The sequence below is a fragment of the Colobus angolensis genome, unplaced genomic scaffold (genome assembly GCF_000951035.1).
Source record: "Colobus angolensis palliatus isolate OR3802 unplaced genomic scaffold, Cang.pa_1.0 Scaffold4, whole genome shotgun sequence".
NCBI classification, from domain to species: domain Eukaryota; kingdom Metazoa; phylum Chordata; class Mammalia; order Primates; family Cercopithecidae; genus Colobus; species Colobus angolensis.
Genome location: NW_012117376.1, coordinates 3255333 through 3275973, shown reverse-complemented (window position 1 = coordinate 3275973; position 20641 = coordinate 3255333). Strand labels below are relative to the sequence as shown.

Below are 20641 nucleotides of genomic sequence, written 5' to 3'. Positions count from 1 at the left end.
AGGGAAGGATGCAGAGGAGGAAGAATGAGGCTGAGCCCTGAAGCCTGAAAGGGTCAAAGATATCAAGGGTCTATAGTGTGAGGCTGGCCTGTGCCTCAGACCAGAACCTGGGCCAGCGGGGGAGAGCCCCAGGACAAAGTTGGAGCAGGGCTTTGGAAATTCACCTCATCACATGTCCAACCTCATCGAATGCCTTGTCCCAGCCCCTTGCACCCCAAGCCCCAGACACGTGGGCCTTCTTTCTGTTCTTTGACCATGCCAAGCTCTTCCCACCTTAAGGCCTCATACACTCTGCTCTCTCTGCCTGGAGTGCTCCTGCATTCTTCACAAGGCAGGCTTCTCTCATTATTCAGGCTTCAGCCTAAATGCCACCTCTCCAGAGAGGCCCTTCCTACTCCCAAACCATAGCATGGCCTTCCAATTGTTTGTTTCCATGCATAACATTTGCTGTAATTCAGAACTATGCATTATTTGTTAATTGTTTGTTGCCCTAAGTAGAGTAGACAAGGTCCCTCTTTGATCACTTCTTTGATCATCACTCTATATCCAGCACCTAGGAATGTGCCTGGCACATAGTAGTGCTCAAGCAACATTTATTAAAGGAAAGAAGGAAGGGAGGAGGAAAGAAACAAGGAAGAGAGGGATAGGGAGGCGGAAAGAAGCCAGGCAAGGTGAACCGCAGACCAGCTTCTGAGAGCCAGCAAAGACAGATGTATTCCATCTATAGAGTTCCTTTTCTGGCAGATTCTTGGACATCTTTTCATACCTGAATGGCGTAATGAGGTCTTATCACGTGTGCCCCATCTGGTTTCTCCAGGAAAACTCCACCAGGTAACCTGTTAAGCCCCACTCTGTGACAGACAGGCACAATTTTAAGCATATTATGGTACTTATCCAATAGAAGATAAACCACACCCAGTGGCTTCTGCTGGGAAGCTACAAATAGGCAGAGGCCAGAAACACAGGTTGGGATTAGAGAACAGTTATCCCAGTTGGGCTCTTAGGACATTCACACCTGCCATTTTGACTGTGAGGATGCTTTGACTCCACTGGGCATTTGAGAACTTGGTCATCCCAGTGACAGAATCCATTTAGCCTCTTTTATTTTTTCTTCTCTTCTCTCTCTCTATCTGTTTCTCTCTCTCTCTCTCTCTCTCTCTCTATATATATATATATATATCTGTCTCAATCACTGGCTTTCACTTTCTGACTCATTCTTCATCTCTCAATAAGAATTCATCCACATTGGTTCACTCAGGCGTTAAAACAACAGGGTCAAAACAGCAGGGTCAGAATATCCTGGTCCCATCTCTGCATCAAGAGATTCTGAAGCCTAAGAAACTTCTGCCCAGATTCTATCTGGGTTGGTGCAATGGGGAAAGATATTTCTGTCTGCCTTGGGTAGGAGAGAAAGGAAAAGCCACATTTCCCTGGAGATTATGTGCTAAAGCAGAGACCCCAAGGGGCAGACAGCAAAGGTAGCCTGTGGAGATAACTCATACACCCAAAGTAAACCCCAGCAGGCAGAAAAGCAAAGCCAGCCCCAAATGTCAAGAAAGTAAGAGCCCTTATTTGGTCCAGAACTTAATCCACTTGCCTAGAAAGCCAGAGGTTCCACAAAGAAAACATCTCCCAAATTAATCTGAAGCTTCCCACTGCCACCTGGCTCCAACAGGCTGGCAGAATAATAAAATTTCAGGATTTGTGCAAGGTGGGATTTACAGACACTGTTCTGAGCTAGGGAGCCAGTGCTTTGTTCATTACTAAATCTCCCTTCTGCAGCCACCTCCTGACAATGTCCACAGGGGACTCTTGACACCAAAGAGCCCACACTCTTGCCATAGGGGCCCCCAGGTCCATAGCCTAGCCAGGGAGAGGGTGCCAAGCACCCCAGCAGAAGGTGGCAGCTTTGCAAAGCCTCCCACGTTGCAGTCCAGGAGGGGAATGGGAAGGGGCTTGTGTCTGTGTGGTTTGTTATCCAGGCCCAATTAGTCGCTGGGTCTGTGTCGGAGAGATGGGCCTGCGGCCACTGTGAAGACTGCAGGGAGCGAACAAGGACAGAGGTTGTTAAAATGCTCCCACCGAGCTCCCGCGCCTGCACCATGTCCATGCGCCTCAAAGACATGGTAATGCAAAAGGGACTCAGAGCAGATTTCCTGCCCAGCACATGTTAACTGAACTCTGGGTAATGCCGCCCAAGAGACACACAGCAGCCGCTTGTGCCCAGCCAGGCACCAAAGGAAGGAAAGAAGAATCAGGAGCATCCTAAATGTGCCACTGTCCACCTTAAGGTTGGAAGCTTCCCACCTGGCCCCATCCCATCCGTGACTCTGGAATTCAAGTTGACGTGTCCAGCACTTACTAACTGCCAGTTGTGGGCATTGCTAGGGGCAGCTGCTAGGAATACACAGGGGATTACAATGGAGTCAGGCAGACAGGAGTTCAAGTCTTAGTGACACCCATCACTTACTCACTCCACTGGGTACCTTCACCTCATTAAGGCTCAGATTCCTTATCTGGAAAGTGGGAATAATTAGACTCACCTTTGGGTTAAACGAGCTCGGAAAAGGGCTCAGTAAACAATTGCTGTTATTGTCACAATAAACAGGAATGGGACAAGATCTCTGCCTCTGAGATGCTCTTTGCCCATGTGGTAGGTCAGTGGCTCAATGCCTGCAGGACCAACAGAAATCCAGAGTGAAACAGGGCTGGTGAGAGAAACAAATTTGAAAAAATTGGCACTCCTAGTCTGTCTTTTGTTTGCTCCTGAAAATAAAAACATTTTACTTTTCCTTCGTAACTTTACTGAAAGGAAAACAGCAGCAGCAGGACAGTGACTGACTCTAGCACAGGAAATGACTATAAGGAGGAGTGGGGACTGAGGCATATGTGAATGTGGGAAGAGAAGCTAGAAACCCAAAATTTCATTTAAAACATCCAAATTTTTTAATGTTAGCTGATTCAACTTAAAAAACCAATTAAACTTAAAATTAAATGATGAGGGTGTGGAAGGGGTCATAACGTAGAAATAGAGTTCAGAAAGAGAATTTCTTGAATTCCAAGCAAAGATATTAGTCTTCAGAAGAGTGAGACATCAAAAGGTGTTGAGGGCCGGGTGCCGTGGCTCAAGCTTGTAATCACAGCACTTTGGGAGATCAAGGTGGGTGGATCACCTGAGGTCAGGAGTTCAAGACCAACCTAGCCAACACAAATTAAATGTTTAATTGTGTTAAATGATTCATCAGTGGATTAGAGACATGGTGAAACCCTGTCTCTAATAAAAATACAAAAATTAGCTGGGTGTGATGGCACACACCTGTAGTCCCAGCTACTTGGGATAGCTGAGCAGGGAGGATCACTTGAACCTAGCGGTGGGGGTTGCAGCAAGCCGAGATTGCACCACTGCATTCCAGCCTCGGAGACAGAGTGAGACTTCATCTCAAAAAAAAAAAAAAGGTGTTAAGCTAGGCTGGGCGTAGAGGCTCACACCTGTAATCCCAGCACTTTGGGAGGCCAAGGCAGGAGGATAACTTGAGCCCAGGAGTTTGAGATCAGCCTGGGCAACATAGGGAGACCCTGTCTCTTAAAAAAAAAAAAAAAGGTGTTGAGCTGTTTTCTTTGAAAAGATTTCTAAAAACCATAAAAAAGAAGCCTGAGAGTATTCTTCACAACCACTACTACCGGGCTTGACCTTCCTGGAGTTTGCATAGCCAGCAGCAGGCACTGGCCTTCTCAGGGAGCTCGGAAAATCTGGATTTTTTATAGTATCTCTTGCCGCACAGTTGGGCATGCCTAGAATTTCACAGTGAAAGGAATCCAGAGCCCCTTGATAACACCCCTGGCCAATCTGTGCTTGAGAAGCTGAAGGCAAACCTGAATAGGCTTGTCAAACCTTAGCCAGCTTTGCTTGCTTTTAGCTGTTTTTTTTTTGTTGTTGTTGTTGTTTTAAAAAAAAGACTCCAAATTCACTAGAGATAACACCTCTGACATACGGATCACAATGCTAACAGTTGCCTAAGTTGTTTTTCAGAAATTTAGAGTCTGCTCCTGTCCAGTTCAAAGTCAGTGAGACCACTGACCCTTCAACTGGACCTACACAAATGATGGGTGGGTACTGAGTCCTCTTTTGACGTCACAGGGCCAAGAGCTCCACCCTCAGGTCATGCTAATGCTGCCATTTTTTTTCAGACATCATCCTATGAAGTGCCATGAAGCTTGACTACGCTTGTGCAGAAACTGATTGCCTCACTTCTCCTCACCCCCAATCACCTTTCCCCATGCCTCAGACCACTCTGCTCCTCTATCCCATAAACAACCTAAAACTCATTTTGGGAAGGTGGATTTGAGACCTGTTTTCCTGTCTCCTCGCTTGGCTGCCACATGAATAAACCCTTTCTCTGCTGCAAAACTCATCATCTCAGTGACTGGCATACTACAGGGTGGGCAAAACAGGCCTGATTCGGTAACACCAGAATCTGGCTCATAATAGGAAGCCCACTAGACTCCAAGGCACTAGACTTACTGAATCTTTAAAGAGCACTGAATGTGGATAGCTGGTATTGAATCAAAATCTGCCCTCTTGGACCATCACTCACTGGCCCCAATTCTACTGGGACCTGTAACACCAGATCTGCTCCTTCTCATATACCGCAACCCTTAGAGATTTAGAGATGGCCACTCCCACCTGCATGCCTCCAAATTCTGGTCTCTGAGCACCCTTTCTGGTCCTTTGTCTCTACAAACTGTACAATGGGGACAGAGCTTACTGCACCTTATTTCTCTCTGGCAGAGCAGAGACTAATAAGGAGAAAGCATTAATATTTTGCTGAAGAGCCCCTGACCCTCCTTACCGCAGGTCTCAGATCCAGGATGGGGGAGCAAAGTCACTCATAGAAAAAGCCACCTTTTGCCAGATAAGTCAGGCTCAAAGGCTGTCTGCCCTCCCCAGCCCCAGGGGGAGATTGATGTCTGCATTGACGGATTGCTCCAATGTATTAGGTAGATAAAGAAATTGATTATTCCATAAATCATTGTCTCCATGAAAAAAACTCCAATTTTTTAAAAAAGAAAATATTATAAATCTACTCAGGCCCCCATGAGAAAAAGTACAGCCATTTCAATTTAATTGTCCTGAGAGCCTCTTTGGTGGAGCCCTGGAAAGAAAAGCCCCTAAGCGACTGACTTCCAAGCTAGATGTTCCCTCCCACCCTCCAAGAACAGCCATGTCCAGGAAAGTCCATGGATGAGATGGATTTACACTGCATCAGGGAACGATCTGGGTTAGCCAGAAAGAAGAATTTCCTCACCAGAGGAGACAGACTATGTCCCTTGGAGACTTACAAATTGGATACTAACCCCTTCCTTTACCTTTCACCCCCCTACTTACACATGCATCCATCCATCTAGAAAAGTTAAGGTTCAGTTCTGCTAAAAGACAGGGAACTGGACAAAATGAATCCTGAAGGGGGATAAATATGACAGTTCAGGGGTGAAAGAACACTCTCAGAACAACATAAGTGATGAACTGATTTAGTAGGGGCAAGGGCAGAAAGGAGAGCAGGAGTGAAGGTGAAATGGAGATGCAGCCTCCCTGCCAACTCGACTGTGCGACTTTCAGTTTGTCTCTTCATCTCTCTGAGCCTCATTACTCCTCCCCAGGACTCTGCGGAATGAGGAAGATCCAAGTGCAAGGCTGTGGTCTAAACTGTACATACCGAAATGTTCAAGGAACCACAGCTATTACTAAAGGTCACCTAATTGGACCTACCACGAGGACATTCAAATACCACCAAGCCTAGGAGTGCTGTTTCATTGCCCCCGCATCCCGGAGCCCCCACAAATCCCCTGACCCTATGTACTCTGCAGTACACAGAGGGGGTGCTCCATAAATGTTTGGTGAATCAATGAGTCAGCCCAGAACCCATGTGAAAAAGACAGGAAATAAACACAAAATTACAAACAGCATAAAAATAACCACAATTTTCAAAGCAGATTTTTCTGATTCTGCGAATCCAAGCAGGAGCATCAAAAAGCCCCAAATCCCTTCATACTGTGATATCTTCAGCCAGAGCCCCTAAAGTAGCCCTCACTTTGTAGCTACCATAGCTCACTTCCTCCCTGAATATCCTGGATTTTTCTATCTGCTGTGTGACATCCAAGATGCCGTCTTACCTCTTAAATCCTTGGGGTCCATTTGCCTAAACCTCACTTCTTGTTCAGAGGCAAATTCCTCAGAGGCGAGTGAAACAATTCCTCTGACTATCATTTGAACACTCTTGACATTCTCCGGTCCTGTGAACTCTAGTCTAGGTGTTCCCAGCCAACTCTCCATACCCCAGTGATGGATAAAAGCGTACCATTTCTCTGAGAAACACTGAGGTCACTCCTGGCACGACTTTTCTGTCTGGGAGAGGCTTTGTCAATGCCCAGCCCTACCATAAGCCTTCCCAGACACATCCAGGTGGTAGAGCACCTGGAACCGCTGGGGTTGTTTGGGGAATGCCACCAAGCTGTGACACATTTAATTCCCATCACCTGAATGAGGAATGATTTTATTTACTAGCAGGAAATATGGCTCTATTATAGGTATGCAGGTCTCCACAACTCAGGAAATAATAACACACAAAATACTTTTAAGAAATCACATTTAGCAATCCTACTTACAAAATGCGATGTGAAAGATGAGGCTGACAAGCCGAGCCAAGATGCTTGGTATCAGGTGTGATATTTGACAATGGAATGCTCACTCGTTTTGTCATCTGCTGCTGCTCCCTAGCAGACAAGCCGTACAAAGCACCAAAGGTTTAAGAACAATTTATGTGGAAGGAAAAAAAAAAGGAGAAAATTCCATCTATTACCTTGATTTTCTTTTACCTTGCGTTATTCTATTTGAACAACCACAAATAACAGAGCCTACCAGATAACTAATAACTAGCCTACCAGAGTTCTAAAGGAATAGCGTTTGAAAAAAATAATGCCTGTTTAGCAAGATCTTACAATAACCACACCGCCCATACTAGAAGAGCCAGCACCCGCTACCCCCAGGCCTGGCTGCTCTCCGTGGTGCTGAACACAGAGGTTGGGGAGACCATCAACCTCTCTGGTTCTTGCTGCACCACACGGTGCATCTGTTATTTTTGACTTTTTATAAACACATACGAATCCAATTTGTATTTCTCTCGCAGTGCGGAAAAGTGTTTCACAGGTTTGCTTTTCCACATTGGAAAAGTCTAGGCTCTTTTTACTCTCTTAAGACTGCAAATGTAAAACTTCAAATTCGCAAGTGTGTGGTGTGTGTTTGTGTGTGTGTGTGTGTGTAACAGGAGGGTAGATCAGGTTTTCTTAACAGGATGAGGGTCAGAAGACCCATATGTTTGTCTGTTTTTTCCCATGGCTCATCAAGGGACATGGCACAAATCATTTTCTCTTTTCTGTCTTCAGTATCCCAATCTGTGATAGAAAAAAAAAAAGGGGACAGGTAGTGCTCCTGCAGCCCTAGCATTTGGGGTTCCTCCATTTGTGTTCTGGTTCTTCCACTGACTCAGAGACCACCAAACAAGATTACCTTGCTGGCCTGGCTTCCTCAAGCGCTGAACGATTTCCTGGATCCAGAAGGAAGATGCAAGGCTCTGCTTCTCTTGCAAGAAGACAAGGATTCAGTTTCTCTGCTCAACTCTCCTCCAGCCCACAGTCCCCATGGACCAGCCATAATTCAGCTAAACCTGAGAGTTCACCCATATTTTATTTACTGATTCAGTGTTACGAGACAAGTAAAATAGACGGCTGTCACCTCTATTAAACTGGGCAGGAAAAATGGTCATGTAGGCAACAGGCTCTTTCTGCTGATGATGTGTCATGTTTCCCCAGGGAGGGAAGCAAGAAAAGGGGGCAGGCTGGCCTCAGGGGAGAGCTCAGTTCCGTTGTGTTCAGGAGGGGAAGCTCAGGGCTCCACTGCAAAATCCCTCCCATCCTTACTCTCAGCCACATTGGTAGAGTAGACAGATTGGCCCAGTCAGTCAGGAACTGGGACTATCCTTTAAGTTCTCAGTTTCCCCACTGATACAAAGGAAAGTCACTACTCACTCATCAGGCTTCGAATAAGGAAAGATGGTGAGCCCCAATTTCAGAAGTCTGTGCTAGAGAAGCAAACTTCCATATGGTCATCTCTTAGAAGGACACAAACACACATGCACACATTCACTTTCCCCAGAACCTGATGTGGATGATGCATATATTCCCAGGGCTAAAGGGCCTCAGTTGACTGTCTATACAGCCTGAATCTCCAGGTTAACTGTCAACACCTCTACTTTACACCAAGCTATCATGTAGACCAGTTGTCTACATATCCTTGCAGGAGCCAGTGATGTGGTAAAGACAGAAAAAGGAGAGACCTGACCTATGATGGGCAGCAGAGCAATGGCCCAGCTACAGTTCTGCCTGACAGCTGTCCTGAGTGCTCAGCCTATTAACAACAGCACAGCAGAGGTTCTCTTCCTTGGTTCAGCTCCCAGAAAGAGCAGCCAAGATGCTGAGTGGCAAGTGGGAAGGAGAGAGGGGTGAGGTCAGAAAAGGCAGGAGGACTGTGGTCTCTCCTCTAGTCTCTTCTTTAAGAAGACAGCTTGTCTCTCTCAAGAAAATCATCATGATAGGAACAAGACAATGAATGTAAAGTCCAATCCTAGGCTTGAAAAAGAAAGGCTCACTCCCCCCAAATATTCTAGCTCTGCCCAGTAGATTAAATCTAAAAGGTCCTGGCACAGAAAAAGTTGCAGAACTGGTGTGTCAGAAGACCACCACAGACAGCATGAGAACCTTGACTTCGTGGAAGAAACTAACAACATCCTTCATAAAATCCTCATTGACAAAATGGAAAAAGTGTTGAGCTGCATGCCATGGCAGTTAGGGGGACTTATATTCAAATGACCATATTCACCATTGCATTCATTTATTCCACAAATATTTATTAATTATCTACTAAGAGTCCCACACTGTGCTAGAAGCACTGGATACTTAAGTGGTGAACAACCTGGCTATGGCCCATGCCGGTACAGCACTTATCTCTAAAATAACTAAGAATTACAATACAGCAAGTGCTACGACAGGAAAAGTAGAGGGTGCTGTGGGACTCAGAAGGGGATGGAGGTTGAGAAATGCTTCCTGGAGGAAAAGACATGTTCACTGAAACCTTAGTATGAGTAAAAGTTGGCCAGAAAGAAATGGAGTGCAGGCCGGGTGCGGTGGCTCAAGCCTGTAATCCCAGCACTTTGGGAGGCCGAGACGGGCGGATCATGAGGTCAGGAGATCGAGATCATCCTGGCTAACACGGTGAAACCCCGTCTCTACTAAAAAAATACAAAAAACTAGCCGGGCGAGGTGGCAGGCGCCTGTAGTCCCAGCTACTCGGGAGGCTGAGGCAGGAGAATGGTGTAAACCCGGGAGGCGGAGCTTGCAGTGAAGAAAGAAAGAAAGAAAGAAAGAAAGAAAGAAAGAAAGAAAGAAAGAAAGAAAGAAAGAAAGAAAGGAAGGAAGGAAGAAAGAAAGAAAGAAAGAAAGAAAGAAAGAAAGAAAGAAAGAAAGAAAGGAAGGAAGAAAGGAAGAAAGAAAGAAAGAAAGAAAGAAAGAAAGAAAGAAAGAAAGAAAGAAAGAAAGAAAGAAAGAAAGAAAGAAAGAAAGAAAGAAATGGAGTTCAGGCCAGGCGCAGTGCATTTGGGAGGCCAAGGCAGGCGGATCATGAGGTCATGAGGTCAGGAGTTTGAGACCAGCCTGGCCAACATAGTGAAACCCCATCTCTCCTAAAAATACAAAAATTATCCCGGTGTGGTGGCATGCACCTGTAGTCCCAGCTACTTGGGAGGCTGAGGCAGGAGAATCGCTTGAACTGGGAGGCAGAGGTTGTGGTGAGCTGAGATCACACCACTGCACTCTAACCTAAGCAACAGAGTGAGACTCTGTCTCAAAAAAACAAAAAAGAAAAAGAAAAGAAAAAAGAAAGACAGTGCAGAGGCCCAGAGTGTGGGGGAAAGCACAGTGCCTTCTGGGGACTTAGATGTTCAATGCAGTGGATCAAAGAGGGTGAAGCAAGGAGGGACAGTCCACAAGTCTAGAAATGCCAACCATGGCAGATCATAAAGGGCCTGAGGGCATAAGGAAGCCAGTGGAATTCTGAAGCTCATTAAAGTGTAGGATAATGGATCCAAGACCATTTGAATAAAGCCATCAGACTCTGACATTGCTCATTTCCTGCTTAATGTGTTTATGGCAGACCTGGCTGAAGGGAAGGAGGATATGTTTATCCCAGGCTCAGATGGCATGAAGCATGCGAGACATCAGAATGGGAATCCCCAAAAGCTTCACTATGCAGAAAAGTGATTCCCAACCCCAACCATACTATAGGCTAATAACCACTTAACCTCTCTACCACAGACCCCAGGAGGGAGGCAGGAGTTAGAAGAAGAGGGTGTAATCCATACCTGCTTTCCAAGCATGGAGACATGGTAATAGGCCCTGGTGGTCCAGAAACAATGAGTAAGAATAACTGCCCGAAGGTTCAATGATGGAACTTACTTGGGGATAAATGATAGGTTCTGCCTTTAGGCTCAAAAGATCAACTGCTAAAGGGAGGATGAGAAAAGTTACAGATCAGCGGCAATACTTGTGGAAAAGACCTCATGATCTCATGAGGCCACCAGCTTAGGATGAATCAACAGACTGCAATGGCTGCTAAAAAGCCTGAAACAGTCTGGTGTTGTACAACCAGACACCAAAGCTGAGACCTGAGGAGGTGACGGTCTTACTGGTTTCAATAAATAAGTAGCACTGTGGTCAGCTCTTGACACCATGCTGGAGGAATTAAGCCTCTTTAGTCTGAAGAAATAAATGCCTTTGTGTTTCTGCAGAGCTCTAGTGTAGGACAGGGAACAAACTCAAGCCAGAGTCAGTGGGCAGGGAGATCATAATAGCAGGAGTAATAGACAACATTTACTGAGTGCTTACCATGGCTGTGTTCTAAGCACTTCACATGCATTAACTCATTCAGTCCTTACAAAAACGCTGTGAGGCAAGTACAACTATTATTATCATTATTATTTTGAGATATTAAATACTTTGCTCTTGGGAGGCTGAAGAGGGGAGATCACAAGGTCAGGAGTTAGAGACCAGGCTGGCCAATATGGTGAAACCCCATCTCTACTAAAAACAGAAAAATTAGCTGGTCGCGGTAGCGGGTCTCTGTAGTGCCAGCTACTCAGGAGGCTGGGGCAGGAGAATTGCTTGAACCTGGAATCTGGGCAGTGGAGGTTGCAGTGAGCCGAGATCATGCCACTGCACTCCAGCCTGGGCAACAGAGCAAGACTCCATCTCAAGAAAAAAAAAAAAAAGTTTGCTCAAGATTAGACAGGTGGGAAGTCAGGGAGGCAGCCTTCAAAGTCAGGCTGTTAGATCCTAGAATCTATGAGCTTATCCTCAAGATTAGACTGAGAGATAAATGTACTGAGAGATTCGTTTGTGCCAGGCATGTTAATTCTCACAATAATCCTATGAGGTGAAATCTGCTATTATCCTGATTTTACAGATAAGGAAATCTAGACTTAGAGAAAGTAAGTGACTTACCCAAAGTCACACAGCCAGGAGGGAAGGGATCAAGAGTTGAAACTCAGACAGAGGAATTTCAAACCTACACTCAGATCCCAGTTACATTGCCATCCTGGAACTACAGGGAGACACATGTTAGCTTTTTAGAGGAAAATTTGCAACAAAGATTAGCATGGGCAAAACATCTGCAGTAAGGAATGGGTGGGGCCTAAAATTGGTGAGCTCCCATTGCAGGCGGCATTCAATCGGAGACTGGCCGTCCACCTGTATGTAGTGGGGTCCTCCACTGACCTGGAACAGCAGTTCTCAAAGTGTGGCTCCCAGATGAGCAGCATCATCACGATCTGGGAATCTGTTTAAAAGGCAAGCACTCAGGCCTCACCCCAGACTCACGGAATCAGAAGGTCTGTGGATGGGGCCCAGCAATCTGCATCTTAATGAGTGCTTTGGGTGATTCTGGCACATGCTAACATTTGAGAACTAGAGGCCTAGAATGACCCCTGGGGTTCTTTTCAGCCTAGATTATTTGATTCTTCACCATAGACAGGAAATGTGATGCCTGGAGCCCTGGAAAGTCCTTGGCTCCCTGCTCCTGCTTTTCCGCCCAATTGGGCAGCTTTTTGGAATAGCATATTTCAGTTCTGCAAAGCAGATGCAGAAAGGCTTTGCAGAAGTCTCCCTCATTCCCATATTTAAAGAGCTCATCCCTGCAGTTGTTCTGAGAACTATAAACCCCCTTCCATCAGCAGCCTGTCTGCATCAGTCCCTTTAATAGCTCAAGACTTAATCGTCTCCTATGGATTGGAACCCTCTTAACACAAACCAGAATCTTAGCTCCTTCTTGCTGCTTTTCCCCTCTCTGCTATCCTTAACTACCATTCAGCATGGCACCAAAGGATTTGGAGTTGTAGCCACCACTCCCCCTGGACCTCACTCCATCTCATTATCTCCTATCTGTACGATCACCATGGGGACTCTCTCCTCCCTGCCTTTTGCCTCTGTCCTCATTACCTGGTGTCTCCTAGGAGAGCCAAAGTGTCTATCCCCTAGGGCCTCCAGCCTCAGACCCTGTCTAGTCTCCAGTGGCCTGCCCAGGAGGCGAGATGGTACTCCCCATCTGAGAAGGGCTGATCAAGACTCTCTGGACCAGCCCCTTAAGAACATCCCATAATCAGGGTCTTCCCAGCTCTGAACATAGGCGAAATGCATTTTAATCAAAATGCTGCAAAATAATGGGCCAGGCAGTGTCTGGGAGCTGACATTAGGAGCATCCAAGGAAGGGTACCTCTCCTGCTCTCTAGCACAGTGGGTAACTGGTACAGACTGCTAGGCCCACCAACTCCAGTGCAGAGCCCATGGGTATGTGAGCAATGGGCAGATGCCATGTATGAGGCTGCAAGGAGTATGGGGCACTAGGGGCTAGCACAAAGCCAAGGGCACACGAGATGCAGACAGCCTCAGAGCTCAGAGTCAGTGGACATGTGGCCCCACCCTTGGGGAACCCTCTTTTTTCCTCCTAAAATTTATTAAGCTTCAGGCACTATGCAAAGAGCTTTACATACCTTATCTCCTTTAATCCTCACAACAACCCTATGCAGGCAGTACTGTAAGGGTCAACCACAAGATTTTTGTAGGTCAACAACAGCTGCACATGGTTCAACCTAACGTTAATACTTCTATTTTATAGATGAGGAAATGGAAGCTCAGAGGTGCGGTGACTTCCCCAAGGTCACACAGCAAGTACACATTAGACTCACGTTCAAAAATAGATCCACCACATTTCATCAGACCCAAGACATGCCATTCTTTCTTAGAGTGCCAAGAAAGAAAAAATTCTGCAAGTAAACTTAGACATGACATGTGAGACACGAGTTGATGTCAGAGATATGAAAATGTGAAAAAAAAATCCCATCTTAGAATCAATGAAATATATTATTGACTCCAAAAAAATCATTCTGCTTCTTGGAAGTGATGGGGGAGAGATGGCCTGAGACACCCTTGAGAAGCTCCTTGTCTAGTCAGGAAGGCACGACACACATGCATTAGAGAAAGCCTAGACACCAACTCGCCCCCAGATAACCATGGCCAAGGTCAATACTATTAGTAGACAAGGTGTAAAGGTCAAAGGAAGCAAGGTGAAGGACCTGGGCAGCTGAGCTGTGAAGAAGGAGAGGCAGTGTGGACCCTGGAGGTGATTTCCAAAGGAAATAAAACAAAGAAAGGAAGGGCAGAGGGCTCTGGGGGCATGGCTGCTATGAAACATGGCTATGAGAGACAAAAGAAAATCTGAACAACCTGTTGTCCTCAAACCCAGTCTCCTGGCCCTCAATTTGGTCTCATCTCTCCAAATCATGCTCAGTTACGATTTGTTTCTGGAGCACAAAGAGAAGTGGGAAGAAAAGCATACTCCAGAAGCAAATTCAGATGCTGGGCCAGGGCCAGGATTTAAGGAGGCGCCCACTCTCATGGTCAGTCATGCAAGCAAAGGGGTCCTCATTTGAGGGCCTCCTTAGAGTTGGCTCCCTGGAGGCCTCCCTAGCATCACCCTACTCCCAGCCCTGTGCACAGACTCCTCCAAGGGCAAAAAGAAATGCTCAACTGTGGACAGCATGTAAGCTTTTTTGAAAAGACAGCACACCTACTTAACCCAATGGACAGTATCATCCCCATTTTACAGATGGGGAAATGGAGGCCCTAGAAAGTAACATAACCCTTCTGACCATGCCTGTCCCAAATCTGTCACCTTTGTAGTGACTTTGGGCAGTGCATCTTCCCCCTACTTCCAGAACAGCTCAGTGCCTGGCAGCCACCATTATCCCAGGCTCCCCTGTCCCCCTGGGAGAAGGAACACCACAGACAGAGAAGGGTAAGTCTGGGTTCGCCTTTGCCTTTGCTCTTGTAGATGGAATGGTGGATTAGGAAGGCTCTCGCATCCAGGTCCCCACACCTAAACCACGGTGTCTGTGACACAGCAACACATATTCCAGGACCCAGCGGCAGCAGGCCGTATTTAGAAAGTCAGGATGTGACTCTTGCTTAAAAATAAAACGACCATAAAACCTATTAGCCTTGAAGGGATGTTGGCAAGAAGGCACAGGACTGAGGAAGGAAAAGGAAAGTGAGGGAAGGAAGGAATAACAAAGACAGCTAATTCTCCAATCACCTTCTCTTTCCAGGTCACTGGGTGAGGAGGATGGGGGTGAAGGAGACACAGACACGAGGCCCTTGGGCTTCCTTAAGGCTTTGACAATGTCTTTGAGGACAGCCTGGTCGTTCCAATGGGGACATGTAGACTACAGACCCCAGAACAGTGGGATCCCTGTAGGTGAACTGGCCTCACCCAAGGGTGAATCCGTCCTTTATTTAGGGCTTAGATTAAAGCCTTGAGCAGATTCCAGAAGCCAGGACAATGTGGGATGTAGTAAGTGGAAGGATGTGTGTTGGTGGGAAGGCTGGGAAAGGCCATCCACACCTGTGCCCTGGAGGCGGCAAATCTGCCACACAGCTCATCAGCAAGGCCAGTCTGACACTGAAAACTAGTACTGGTGGAATTCAGCATGGTAGAGTCCAGATGGCCATCCTCTCAGAGCAGGACCAACACAGCCCAGCCAGTGAGACCTCACTCAGCAAACAGAACAGGGAGTGGGGGTAGGGGCACTGCATTCAGCCCCTTTAAAAATCGTTTCTTGCCACCTCCAGACGGCACAGCCAGCTAAAAGCACAGGATCCAGAGGCAGGCAGACCATACTTCTTATCCAACTTCTACCACTCACTGGCTGTGTGATCTTGGGCAAGTGACTTCACCAAGCTTAGTTCCCTCACCCATAAAATGGGATAATGGCTGTAGGTGGTGAAGGCTACCCAATATGAAGAGAAAAACCCTGTGGCTCCATTTATTGAGCACTTACTATTTACTCACACTATGAGTCATTGTTTGAAAAGCATTTGGCACAGTGCTTAGTGGCTAATAATTGCACAATAAATTGGGGCCATCGTATTGTTGTTGTCATTGTTGTTTCATTATTCTGATTTTGCTCCAGACCCAGGTGGGGACCCAGACAGAAGATACTGCGGTGGCCGTCTCAGCACAGGCACACTGCCCTCTGGTGCTGCTGCTGAAGAATCAGCACCTGGGAGAAGAGCAACTCCAGGAATCAAGCCCAGGGCCAGGACGCCAGCCCCATCTGCATCAGCTCTATTTCCATACCAGGCAGGCCTTTGGTGCATCTGTCTTCCCAGAGCTGCAGCCCTACCACAACCGGCCTCTGGAGGACAAGCGAGTGCCTGCTGGGTGCTAGCCTCAACAAGGGCCCTGCTCCTGCAACATCGGTCCTCTCTGTTGCCAGGCGGGGAGTGCGGAGCCCCCCCAGTTCCTCTGTGCGCTGCCCAGTGGAGTGAAGCATCCGCTTTCTCAGTTCCCTCTGGAAGGTTCTGAGCAAGCAAGGGAAGCCAGGCTGCAGCTGCGGGAGGAAGAGACAGGGGAAGCTGCTGTGGCAGGTAGAGGAGGCGCCACCTCAGCAGACCAGAAACACAGTCCCAGTCACTGAGATCAAACAGGTCTCCTGCTAAAAGAAACCCTTTCACCAAGCAGGCCTGTAGTCTGTGCTGCATATGGCCTTATACTTCTCTCAAGAGGAGGGGTAGTTCCACAGCCCATGGGGGCATCTGTGCTTCCTCCCCCATGGAGGGGACTGTTTCCTGGAGCAGGGACAGAGTACCTGTGGGAGCGTGGGGATTCAGGAAGGCTCACAGGCCCTACAAAGGATCCTAAAAGCAGCTAGGCAGCTTGCATTCCTGGAGGGGTTGGGGATAAAGAGCCACCCCACAAAGCCCTTTCAAAACAACACGTGAGCTGGACTTCTGAGGTCAGCCATCCTGCCGGCTACAGGAGGATGCAGGTGACCTTGAAAGAGCCTAGTGAGGCCAGGGTGCCTGGCTCACCTTGCATAAGCCATCTCTAAAGACCCTAGGTCATCCTGACATCAAAAGACTGTTTAGCGCAATGCGAGGCAGGCATCAGGAAAAAAAATTAAACTCCAGTTGAGAAGCAGGAAAGCTGGGGCTGACAGCAGCAGCTGGGCTGAAAAGTGGAGGTAGAAATTCCTCAAGTTAGTGATCTCTAAGGCCCCGCGGGCCACTCCCAGGTCTTGTCTGAAGCTATTTACTTCCAAGGGGGAAAGCCCTATTGATCTTCATTCAGCGGCTGTCTGTTCCTACAAGGCGGCGATATTTCAGCGCATCACTAGTCACTGCAAGAAATTTCTCATTGTTTTACACACAGCGGCTCCCAAACTCAAGAGATGAATGTTTAGGATAATTTGGGTGAACCGATCAGAAGAGTTACAGATGGGGCCGGTTTGGGAACTCTGAGGGAGGGGGCGTCTCTCCCCAGGGATCGGCGCTGTTGCTTGCTGGTCCCCGGTACATTCACAAAACTCAGGACCTTGCAGCTCAGTTCTGCTCTATCTGTAGATGCTCAGAGTCCAGAGCTGGGCCAACCCTTCCCTCCCCCACCCCCCACACACCTGCTTTATGTCTCTGCAGTCATTTGGCTTCAAACCTCCCCACTGGCTGGCTGGAGATTGCCACCAACCACTTCAGCTCCTCAACACACAGAAGAGCTGGCCAGGCTTCCCCAGCTGCTGCCACCACTGTCTAGTTCCCTTTTCAAATTCCAGGCTGGCCCTCAATCCTACATATGCCCGTAACATGAGGGCAGACCTAACCATGAAACCTACAGTAGCATAACAGTGCCCACCAGGCTGCACTTAAAGGGAACTTTGAAACCACAGAACATACCAACTATTAAGGCCAACCAAATAGTTTACAGATGGAGAAACTGAGGCCTGGGGTTCCAGAGAGAGGTGTGATTTGATGAAAATGGCCCAAAAAACTGGTGGCAGATGCAGCAGAAAACCAGACCTCCTGGCTCCAAGTCCAGCAGCCCCTCCACTACAGCTTTGGGGTCAGGCCACCTGGAAATTCAGGTCCCTGCAGGAGGTCACTCAAGCCTGTTTGGCTGAGAGAATCTATGCATTAAACTGCCTTCCATGAGTTAAGACTGGGATTCATCCAAACAATAATAACGATAATAATAATAATAAAATGCCAAACAATATGCCTTGAAAACCTTCAATGAACATTTGATAATCATACCCAGAATACATCTTCCACATATTCACATAAAATAATCAATGATCATTTTTTCCCGCAGACTACAATCCAATTATTCTCTCTCCCTTGCTCGCTCCCTCACTCTCTTTTGTTACTTGCAAACCATCCAAGCAATCAATGCCTTGACCTCTCCTTCTGATAGACACAATTACAAAAAGACGGAGCAATGCAATTCATCTATTCAAGATGGATTGTTTGAACACTCTGTCACACTGCTGAGCTATCCATCTCCTTGTCTAAGAGGAAATTTCAGCCCCCAAAAGAGGCACAAAGAGAGGGGGCGGGTACGATGCTCCCCAGCCCAGACAGCCCCTCTCACACCTGCAGGAAAGCCCTCTCCGGGCTGATACTCGGCAACGCCTGGCTGCTGGAGAAGGATTCAGCTCCAAGCTCAGCCGGCTGAGGCGCCAGTCTTGAGAACCAGAAGCACCTAGCACACTCCAGAGGGCCTCAATTCTTATAGCCCCAGCCAGAGCCCTGAGATCCCAGGGATGGCAGAGATGAGAAAAGGGAGATGGCACCCGGCCCAGCCAAGGCGGTGTGTTTGGGTTTTAGCATGATATTCTCATTCTCTCTCTCTCGCTCTCGCTCTTTCTGTCCATGTCCACCGTAGCTCCCTGGCTCCAGCTGGGGTTCGAACAGGGGCTCAGAAGGACAGAAGCTCAGCTCCCTAGGAGGCTCCAGAGAAGCCCAGAAGCCTCAGAGTCCTCCCATCCTCCGCCCAAACTGGCACAGCTCTGGCGGTCACGTTTGGCGCAGGCACAACACTCCAGTCCATGGGCTGAGAATCAAATGGGGCAGGGTTCTTGGATATAAATGGCCTGGGCTGACACGCTAATTAATCCTGGGGCTTAATACGAAGAAGATTAGAAGAGAGGAGGGCTCTGCCATCCGTTAATTGCATTATTACACGCTGAACCCAAGAAAGGGCGGGTAGGCTTGGGGATGCTCTTCCTAAGGGCTGGGAGGAACTCCCTAACCCATTCAATTTCACAGTAAGGATACATCATCCTGCGCCTTCCCAGCTTATCCCTCTGAGGCTGCCCTCACCGTAGCCTGTCTTTCTGGGCCTCCAAAGACTTCCCTTCCTGAGGCTGGGCAGGGAGCACACTCACCCCACCCCTGTGGAGGAAGGACCAAGGAAGAGGGAGCTGCAATCCCTGCGATGGGCAGATAGCATCTTCTCAGTCTCCCCACCTTTTTCCCCAAGGACACTCTACCACGCAGGCCCCCAAAAAAGCAGAGGGGAGGAGACAGAGAATAAAGGAAGCGCTGGTCCCTTACTGGCCGGGGGTGGGTGGGGGCTTCCTGCCCCTGGAATGGTGCCAAGTTGGGCTCGGGGCAGGCAAAGGCACAGAGATAGAAGACATTTCGGTTGTCAGGAGCAGCCTGGGCTGCAAAGGGTTAAGTCTGACCATAAAGGCTGTCCCCAGAGTCCCCTCCCGTGCCTGGCCTCATCTGCCTCCGGTGCCTGCCGGTGTTTGCCTGCCAGGGTCCTGGGCATGGACCGAAAGATCTCAGCGTGGGCAGAGCCGAGGACTGTGCTCTGCCCCATCCAGACAGGAGTTCAAGAGGGCCCGGTCCCCGGGCGGCCGCCCAGGAGAAGACCCACCCGCTGGGTTTCTGACCGCCTCCTAGGAAAATCTGAAGTACGGAAACGAAGCCCGACACCGGTTCCAGCACCTCTTTCACGCCGCTGATGGCCCAAGGTCCGCCCTGGAGAAGAGCTGCAGAGGAGGAGGGTGGCCCTGGCTTGGCGGAGTCTGGCTCACCTCGTGCCAGGCGCTGGTGCTGGCGCCGAGTGAACCCAGGCGGCCCAGGTCTCCGGCCTGGCGGCGGGCGCAGGGCCCTTGGTGATGCAGGCTCCGTCGTAGCCCAGCCAGGCCCAGCCTTGCCGGTCGCCGGCCCGGGACACGCGCAGCGCTCAGGCCCGCAGGGTGCCTTGGGCGTCCACAACAAAGTTAAAGCCCGGAGTAAGAGTCTTGGGCGAGAAGAGACGCGGAAAAGCCGGAGCCTCGGAAAGCCGCGCGCAGCCCCTCCAGCCGCCGCCAGCTGCGGAGGAATTTGGGCTAACTTTAAAAACTGCTGGCGTCCCTGGGCCGCCCGCCCGGGCCGCGCTGGCTGGCCTCCGTGGTCCCTTCCCTCTACCTGCGCTGCCCCGGGCGGAGAAAGGCCTTGGCCCCAGGGACCAGCTGCAACGGGCAGCAGGGGCCTTCTCCCCCTACCCCCGCCCCATTTGCACGGGGCTGAACCGGTGCCACTGAGGCCAAGGGCGACCACCGGGAGAGAAGACCGGCTGTCCTCGTCATGCGAATCTGTGCCCTGCGACCTCGCCCCAGCCACTCGAGCTATGCCCGAGGTGGGGACGAGGGGCCTGCGGGGAGTGAGGTGAGCAGAGGAGAGAAGTTGGCGCCTTCCCCAGGGTCCCCACTCTGCGGAGAAGCCAGATCGCAGAACTCGGTAGGCTGCGGTTCATGCTGGCAGTCGCCGCGAAATGCGCCCGCGACTCGGGATTGCACTGGAAACCTTCGCCACACTCTGCCAGGTCTGACCTCCCAGGAGCGCGCCAAGGGCCCCTCGCCGCTGCGGCCCGGCGGCCTCCTCCCCAATAAGTAAGGCCCGCGACCCCGACTCTGGAACTTTGTCTTCACAGGGACGAGCTTCTGGTGGTCTCCGGCTCCGCAGCCCGGAGAGAGGTTAGGAAAATCTCTCAAGAACGCGTTCGGAGGCCCCCCCATTCCCGCCCCCGCCCGGGCGCACGTTGACCCCCGGCTCCAGGGAGCCCTTACCGATCCGGATGACGTGGGGCATCCCGCGCGAGTCCTGGATCCAGAAGGCGCACACGAGGAGCCCGGCCCAGTATTCCCAAACCAGACTC

At 49.1% G+C, this 20641-nt stretch overlaps 1 protein-coding gene across 2 annotated transcripts in view; it reads right to left on the bottom strand.

The window, feature by feature from the left end:
• GRIK3 (glutamate receptor, ionotropic, kainate 3) overlaps window positions 1–20635 on the bottom strand; it is a 233117-nt gene extending 212482 nt beyond the window's left edge. For both annotated transcript variants that reach the window (XM_011955294.1, XM_011955296.1), the window contains exon 1: window positions 20553–20635. In XM_011955294.1, the coding sequence (XP_011810684.1) occupies window positions 20553–20574 (22 nt within the window). In that variant the 5' untranslated portion in view covers window positions 20575–20635. The remainder of the gene's footprint in view (window positions 1–20552) is intronic.
• Window positions 20636–20641: the final 6 nt, after the last annotated feature.